This window comes from Lygodium microphyllum, chromosome 18 (genome assembly GCF_053477565.2).
Source record: "Lygodium microphyllum isolate KBCC chromosome 18, Lygodium_microphyllum_v1.1.10, whole genome shotgun sequence".
NCBI classification, from domain to species: domain Eukaryota; kingdom Viridiplantae; phylum Streptophyta; class Polypodiopsida; order Schizaeales; family Lygodiaceae; genus Lygodium; species Lygodium microphyllum.
This window is the reverse complement of record NC_141152.1, coordinates 134,662,661-134,671,383: the sequence shown is the minus strand read 5'-3', so window position 1 is coordinate 134,671,383 and position 8,723 is coordinate 134,662,661. Positions and strand designations below refer to the sequence as shown.

Sequence of the window (8,723 nt, the reverse complement as noted above, 5' to 3'; positions counted from 1 at the left end):
AACATTAGAGAATAAGCATGTTGCAACACACTAAGAACAAAATACAACAGAGCCCCCCCCCCCCCCCCCGGCCCTTTTCCCAATGTACTCTTAGATTGGTTGGAAGGTGAGGAGTGCTTATGCTTAAGTCTTTGAGGTAGTTTTGTATGTTCCCAAATCTAGTAATGTGTTTTTTGATGATGACGAAGGGAATGTATTATATATAAGTGTATGCTTGAATGCCAAACAAATACTTCGGTTGCTCACTAAACTTTGTGTATAGTACTCGCATATCGGTGTTGGTTATTCAGTGATGATTGTAGATTAAGACACTTGTGTCATATAAGCTAAAGTTCTACAAATTAAATATGACAATCAAGACTAGAAAAATATGATACAAGCCAAGAATGATTGACCCTTGAGTATTGTCAATAGACAACCAAAATTGATCTCTATGTTGATCAACCTACTAGTTTCTACTTTAAGTAGAGATGGATTCAATATCAAGAGTAGAGAGAAAAATCAAAGTAGTTCAAGCCATTCCAAGTTTGCAACCTCATGTTCCTACTTGAAGTGTGTCGGCTCAAGGTCAAGAGTAGAGAGGAAATTACTAGTAGCTAAGGTCTTTTTAAGCTCCTCTTGTATTAGAAATTAGTGAATCCCCATAGCTTGCAAACTTGACATGCATTACACAAACAATATTATGAAGAAAAATCGTTTCATATTATTTCCAATAGCATCGGATCTTATTTTGTAATTTTGCAATATGTTCATATATTTATTTCAAGTTGTAATTTCAACATTTATCAAGCATTGAAGATAAAGTGAACTTAAGATTTAGGTTTAAAGTTCTTCTAATTCGACCCAATTCATATGGGCCCATTCATATCTTTGTTCCTTATCTTGCTCTCCGATGAAGTCATCCAACCATTCTCTCTATCCAAATGAAGTGATGGAGAAAAAAGATCATGTTGTTTGAATTACCTCCAAAGTAGTTTCATACTTTAATATGCTTATGATTCCCATTTCAAGGGCCACTCTTAAAGGCTACTTCAAATGTTACATTACAACAAAAGAGAATTTGGAAAACATGATTTTTCTAATGGACCATATTTAGAAACCATTGATAGCATATTGTAGACATACTAGCAACTAATACCATTAATACCACATTACAAACAACATATTGTGTAAAGTTTTTAAGTTACAAATAAACCTTGATGCCATATGATTATTCACTTTGATAGACATAGACAATATTTAATTGAATCATGACTTAAAAATGTAATGCATGTGATAGAACAAATAGAAAAGTGCAAACTTTATACACCCTACACAATTTTTAACTTATAATACATTTCTACCACGTATTGTTTAGTTATCTTCACTAGACTAGGGTAGTCTTTTCTCCTCTTTGCCACCATGCTCTTCATCTTTGTTAGTGCCCTAAGTGGAATGTGTTGCGCTCTCTTTGGCACATGGTGTGAACACTTTGATGAGATGTTTGGCTAAGGACCCTACATTAAGATCACAAATAGATTATCATTGTTATATTTAAAAAAAAAACTAAGTTTAAGATGTAGAGAATCATATGGTTGTTATTACCATCTTGTGGTCCACTAACATAGATTCCCTCTATTTGAAGATGATCCAATAGTGCATCGATTCCTTCTTTGGGAGCCTCATCTTTATCTTCTCTTGTTAAAGACCATCTAATGGTCCATTTCTATATTGACATACAACCAACATGCATTCGTAACAAAAAAAGCCATAAAGAAAGATGCATCACAAGCATACATGCTTGTCTTGCTATGCACTTAACCATGAGGTTTATGTTAGCCATGGATGACATTGTAATGATTGGGGAGTTGTGAGTGCTCTCCAACATAGTCTAGTAATCTTGTGAATACTATGTCTTGGGGAAACAAGGGTGTGTGTGTGTAATAGATGATAGAATATTAGGTGTATAGATTCTTATATGTGTTAGTTATGTGTGTGTGGAACAATAAAAATTTGAGTCTTGGGGAAATCAATGTCTTGTTGTAGCCATTGTATTCTATGACCGTCAAGCTCAATGCTTAGCCACTCCATGTTAGCATATTATACAGTATATAGAGTATACTTTCCGATATTCACGAAAAGATGAGGTCTAATGTAAAACAAAACGCAAACTTTCCGAACTTCAACGAAAAGAAAAAAGGTTTGAAACTTCAAAGTTTCGCCCTAAAATCGTACAGTGAAAGTTGAAAACATGTTTCGTGAGGACGGGTGCAAGAGTGGCATGCAAGTTAGTTGCAAGGCCACAAGGTAAAGAAACAACAAGGGATGGCCTTTTGTGTTGGAATGAATGAAATGGCATGCAAAGTGAGAAAGTAAAAGGGAGGACAACAAAGTGTGCGCGACCTTTCTGTTTGCAAGGCAAAATGTAAATTGACCCTTTGCTGATAGGAAGGAGGGAGGAGTCCCGTAGAAACCTGGATCTTTTCCCCATCTTTTATTATTTGCATCGAGTCGGTGATACATTTCTATTTTATTTACTGGTATATTATTCGGGAAATGTAAGGCTCGCGAGAGCTTATATGCTTTTGTGGCTCGGAGGGGGAGGATTTGTACGATTCGGTCCAGGTGGGCGTCTCTGCTTCTGTGGGCTCTCTCTCTCTCTAAAGATTTTCCCACGACGTTGTTTGTTTTTCCACCTGCCTTCATCTGCTTCTCTCTCTCTCTCACTCTCACTCACAGAGTATTGTCTTAGCTTCTCTCTCTCTCTCTCTCTCTCTCTCTCTCCCTCTGTCTGATCCTTGTACAGAGTATTGTCTTAGCTTCTCTCTCTCTCTCTCTCTCTCTCTCTCTCTCTCTGAGTCTGATCCTTGTACAGAGTATCGTCTTAGCTTCCGGAGAGAGAATACACACCCTAACAAACGCAAGCCCACCCAAGAGGCTCTCCCCCCCTTCGTTTTGTCCCATTTGGGCTCTCACAGGAAGCTCACCATTCCAATTCCCTAATCGGCGCCCCGGTCTCCATACCAGAGGACAGAGCACGCTCAGTTTTCAGGGTTGCTGCGGATTAATTTTGTTTTATCACCTGATTAAATATTATCTGATCGAGCTTGGGTCCATGGAATTGCCCTTCGCATTGCCACAGTATTGCTCTGGGTGCTCTGTCCCGTTCTGGGCATCCATGTTGTTTGGCCTCTTGTTGGGCTGGGCTTGGAAGCCCAAGTGGGTCTGTGAATTATCGATGGGGATTAAGAACTTCATCAGTCGGCAATTGATGGGAGCTCGAGACATAGACGCACTTCTATTGCGCTGGAGGGACAACCTTAGAGCAAGAAGGCCATCGGCTCGCACCCAGCTTGTTGCGCCGTCGGAGCAAAGGTAAGCCTTTTTAGTTCTCTCCCCTCCCCCCCCCCCACCGCTCTGCTAATGACATAGAGTTAGCAGATAATGGGAACTCAAGCAGGCCATTGGCATGCACCGTGCGTTACATAGTTATACTTTCGACCTTTTCATAAATCAGATACTTCAATGAAATTTGAAAATTGGGAGATTTTGATTTAGGTAGCATCATTTGTACAAGATGATACTGCGTACGGCTTTAATCCTTCGACTTTCAGTTTCAGTCTGTGTATGCTTATTAGCTGTAAGAGCCAGGGCCTACATGCTAATTGTTGTACAAAACTGTAGAGTTTTATCATGGTGTTGTTGAAACAGGAGAGCTTGTCTGGGAGCTCCTAAGATATCACCCTCTCTTTAGTCTTTGGACTTGCCACTAATGAACATAGCTTCTATTATACACATGCATATTAGTCGAAGTTCATTGCAAAGGCTGTAGTTTCGATGGGATTAATTTGCGGGTATGTTAAATTTATGCATGTCAATGTTGGTCTACTTTTAAACGTTGTCTTATTCTGTTTTTATTGCTCTCTGTCCTAGTGATGAATGCCAGTCCAAACAGCTGATTGTGCAACCAAGGTTCGGTTCTGCCAGTTCAGGTCCTGTTAAAAAAGCTGAAGACGTAAAGGCCCCAAGCCAAATTGTGGCCAAAGTTGAACCAAGTCTTTCTATCTTGGCACAGTCTGCCATCAGTGAGGAGGATTTGAGGGACCTTCAACGAAGGCTTCTTTACAAAGATGGAGGACTGCATTGGGACTTGTTGATGGAAAGGGCAGCTTCTGGAATAAGCTATCAAGCATGGCGCAGAGATCCTGAGGTATGTAGCTTCTTATGAACTCAGTGGATAATATTAGTAGCCCAATTCTAGTAACTTGCAAGTTTTATACCACAAATTGAGAATAACTTGAGCCCCTGAAAACTGTATTGTGGTTCCCTATATGTACCCCTGGTTGAGTGAATGTGAGAAACTTTCTGTGTGGAGGATTACGTATGCCCTGAAAACGTATCTGGTACCTCACTGTTGCCTTTATCATGCATGTGTTAACATTTTTCATGCCTGAATTAATGTCTCAGTCTATTGAAAGAAAGGCGTGTAACAGATTAACAACAGATTACATCAGTGGAGAAGAAATCTCAGTTAACGGAGGTGGCTGTAAAAATGACTCCGAAGATTTTGTACTTGGCTTGTTCCTTATGGAGGACAATGACTCTGGAGATTATGTACTTGTCTTGTTCCTTATGGAGGATTCCTGGTGGGTGTAGAGATGAGAGCATACTATCTCCTACAATTAAGTTACGGCTACATCCTCCTTGTTTTGTAAATGTCAGAACTCAACCTGTAGGGTAAACTTCAGAGTCCCAACTTAATGCAGAAAGTGTATGGAATCCCACATAACATTTCCTAAATTACTTACTGAACTTGATGCAAGCTGTCTAAGTGATGATGACAGGCGTTGACTGCTGTGACTGTCTTTATGTTGTATGGGAAAACTGAATTATTGGTTGCAATATATGAGCTAGGCAAGTGGTGGCTGTAGCTGGTTTCACTTGTCAAAATTTTACACATGGACGCGCGACCACTTTGCCTAAGTGCATCTTCTCTGAATTGTTTTCATGGTCATTATACTACAAGCTTCTGCCTCATCGCTGCAGCAGCATTGACAATGACCTGCAGCAGATATTGGCACATGCACGATTATACTCATAGTATTGCTCAATAAACCTAATGCTCCATCTTGATTTGAGAATCTTAGTATGACTGGAAAGGCAGTTTTTTAAAATCTATGGATTCAGTTTTTGTCCTCTCAGAATGATGAAGTTGCAGTTTAGATGTATTATATGCCATGTTTTCAGTTGAATGGTCATTGTGATTTCACAACATGCAGAGAGGGCCTACTGAGTACAGAAGCCGTACGGTGTTTGAGGATGCTTCCCCAGAAATAGTAAGGGACTTTTATTGGGACGATGAGTTTAGGGCAGTATGGGATGACATGCTCATATATGCAAAGCCTTTAGAAGTATGTACTCAGACGGGAGCAGAAATTGCCCATTGGATCAGAAAGGTATTTGATATAATTCAATTGTTATTAAAACATAGTTGCTACTATTTGAGTAACTGTAGGTCTGTCTAATTGACAATATGTGGTGTTGATGCAGTTCCCATTTTTCTGCAGTGATAGAGAATATCTTATCGGGCGCAGAATATATAAACTCAGGGATACATATTTCTGCATAACAAAGGTACCTGTCTAGTTATCTTTTCAAGACATACTATGGTTCCTCAATGTTGTGCTTTGTCATTTATTCTGTCTGTGATGGCAGGGTGTTCCTTATCCTGCTGTTCCACGGAGGAACAAGCCACGCCGAGTTGATGTTTACTATTCAAGCTGGTGTGTCCGGGCAGGTTGGTACTCTCCTCCAGGTCATAAGCAATTGCATGTTTTGTCCAACAATGTCGTGTGAGAGTGAACCTACAATCCTTTGGCATCCATTTTTGCATATGAAGATATCACAAGTTCTGAGTCTTCCCCCCCCCCCCAATATTTTTGCAGTTGAATCAAAGAAGAGTGGCCAACTGACAGCATGTGAAGTGACCTTTTTTCACTCTGAGGACATGGGCATTCCAAAGGAAATTGCCAAGTTTGGTGTTAAACAAGGCATGTGGGGCTGTGTGAAGAAGATGGAGCCAGGGTTGCGGAAGTACCAAACATTTCGGAAGTCACAGAGAGCTCTTTCTCACAGTGCTTGCATGGCTCAACTAGTGACCAATGTACCGGCCACTTTCTTCGAGGATTCTGATATACAAACAGAAGATGAAGCAACAACCCATTCGGACTCTGGGAAGGCCCAGCTCGATCAGCCTGTTAATGGATGGAAGTGGCTTATTGTTGGTGGGGCTGTTGTTCTTGCTTGTGGACTGGACAGGGGAATCTTAGGGAGAGCCGTCGTTTTTGGTGTGGCAAGGCGGCTGAGCAAGTTGACAAGAAGGCTGTAAGGTCTTGTAGGACTCAAAAGGTGAAGGATTGACTGTGCCAGAGAAAACATCAGAGCTGTTGTTCCTCTCATCAGAGCTGATTATTCCAGAAGACTGTAGCCTTATTGATTGAAAGCTTCTATTGCCTTACTGATTGAAAGCTGAGTACTCCAGAGCACCATAGCCTTACTGATTGGAAGCTTGCATTGGCCAAACCAAAAATTTTGGTGGGTGTTTGTGCCTCCTGTAATACAAGTGTACTTAATTTTTGGACATTAATCTGTAGTACTATCAAAGATTTTTTTTGACACATTTACAGGAGTATGAATAATACAGAGGCAAATGGCTCTTCTTTTTACCACAGATTACAAATTTGTTGTATATGATACTACCTTTGTAAAGAGAAGCATGTTCTTTATTCCTTCTAGGAGATACTTTCAAAGCTGTACTGTAGAATAAGATTGCATGTTAGAACAACAAAGCTTTGTCCCAAAAACACACTTAATAATATCAATAATGAGCATTTGTCTCATTAGGAAATGTCAAATGATGGAATATGTCCTTTGCATTTGTGACAGAAGAAGAGAGCCTGCACCATTTTTGCCATGAAATGATATACATATACATATACATATATTTCTGTGGTTGTACCATTGTAAGTTGTTGGCCACGTTATCATTAAGGTAATGCCAAAGGGCTACAACATTCAAATTTTTATGGGTTTGTTATTATGAGGCCAGAAGGCCGAAGCGGAGAGAGTTAATGGGCCTTTGAATCTCCTTTTGTTGTTAGTCCCTTTGCACATTGGTAACTAAATGCCATATTCTTCCACAAAAATGTACACATGCATGTGTGCACATTTGTACACACTGTGCTTTCAATCTATGTAGCTTATGACATTGATATTTTCTTTTACTCAAAGGAAAAAGTGCTAGGGTTCATATTTATTACTTTTCTTAGAAGCATCATGCCTAATTTTTACTAAGTTTTTTAGGTCAAAGTAAATTGTTGCATGCAATCCATGTTCACATCCTAAAACTTTGTTTATTTTGATTATGTGAATCTTGTCTTAGTATGGGACTATTGGCCTTTTATTGCAGAGTTTCTATTAGTAATTATTTAACACTTGGTACCAATCATTCACCTCATGGCTATGCCCATGGAGCTACTACTACCTTATGACATGAGCGGTATATATCATTTCTTAGTTCACAAAGAATACTTGAAGAGTTGCCATGGTTTCAAGGTTCCTTGAGCTAAAGAAGATTCCAAGTTTTTGCATAGCCTATCTTGAGAACATGTAATATAGAGCATCTTTCCCCATGGAGTCTACACATTAGGCAGTAATTATGCTTGAGTTGGTGTACATAGTATCTACACAAGCCACCAAAGCATTCATCCGTTCATAGAACTCTTACTCCATGCTACTTGAAAAATGTATGCTATTTCTTAAAGACACTAGAGGTGTGTAGCTAGTCTAGTGAGTGACATGCAATATTGCAGATAAAGATCCACAAATGTGTGAAAAGTGATAATGGTAGAAAGTTTTGTTAGAAAGAATTTAACGAGTTTTTTAAATAGAAGGGTTGTATCATTAATCAAAGTCCTACATCATTGCATGATGATATTACATGCAGGGATCATATTCAAGCATCTTTCCTTTAGTTGGCCCTACATTTGTGGAATTCACCTTACTTTTTTTTGGGGGCCACAGAAATTAGAAGGGCCCCCCCTACTTTTTACCTCAATTATCACATTTTACAACCATTTTTACCCTTCACATATGGGGACTTAGAGGCCCACCCTCGGCCTACTACAAGGGGTTACATAGTTGCAATATACTTCCATGAATTTCAATTCTCTAAACATTATCTACATCTCACATACAAACTACTTTTGATCAGTTTTAAAAGGTTTTTTCACTTAGAAGTTTGTGCGGATAGCAAGTATGTTTTAGCAAAGACGTCTTATAGTAAACAAGGCTTATATACTACTTTGGCTTGAAAATACTATGCTATTCTTAATTTTTGGTTTTGGATCATTATATTGAAATCTATCCTTTTAAACAAATTTAATCCTCCTTTTTATTCAATTAGCATATTACTTACATGGATTAAGAATGGTGAGCAAGGGCTACTAAATTCTTACAAGCATTTGCATGTGAATGTCAATACACATGACTTTAATTGATGGAGTGTTTAATGATGCTCATGAATCTTTTTTATATTGATAAGGGTGTTTAATATATGTCATCAAGCTTAACATTGCATGACACAAAATAAATTTTCCAAGTTAAAGAATTTGTTAAAGCAATGCAATGTAAAGACTAATGTAGTAAGGGAATATTTACTAAAGAGGCACAAAAACATACTTCCTT

General features: G+C 38.8%; 1 protein-coding gene across 1 annotated transcript; it reads left to right on the top strand.

The window, feature by feature from the left end:
* Window positions 1–2,597: 2,597 nt before the first annotated feature.
* Window positions 2,598–6,704, top strand: LOC148021407 (uncharacterized). The gene is made up of 6 exons (XM_087699268.1): window positions 2,598–3,354; window positions 3,913–4,189; window positions 5,259–5,435; window positions 5,530–5,613; window positions 5,695–5,776; window positions 5,925–6,704. Exons 1-6 carry the CDS (start codon window positions 3,095–3,097, stop codon window positions 6,365–6,367), a joined length of 1,323 nt encoding a protein of 440 aa, XP_087555394.1. The 5' UTR covers window positions 2,598–3,094; the 3' UTR covers window positions 6,368–6,704.
* The last annotated feature ends 2,019 nt before the right edge of the window (window positions 6,705–8,723 follow it).

Excerpts from the sequence above, each read along its gene's own strand:
- LOC148021407 (XM_087699268.1), top strand. The coding sequence starts at position 3,095 with ATGGAATTGCCCTTCGCATTGCCACAGTATTGCTCTGGGTGCTCTGTC. Across the intron at positions 4,190-5,258 it reads CATGGCGCAGAGATCCTGAG|AGAGGGCCTACTGAGTACAG; the intron begins GTATGTAGCTTC and ends CACAACATGCAG. Across the intron at positions 5,436-5,529 it reads TTGCCCATTGGATCAGAAAG|TTCCCATTTTTCTGCAGTGA; the intron begins GTATTTGATATA and ends GTGTTGATGCAG.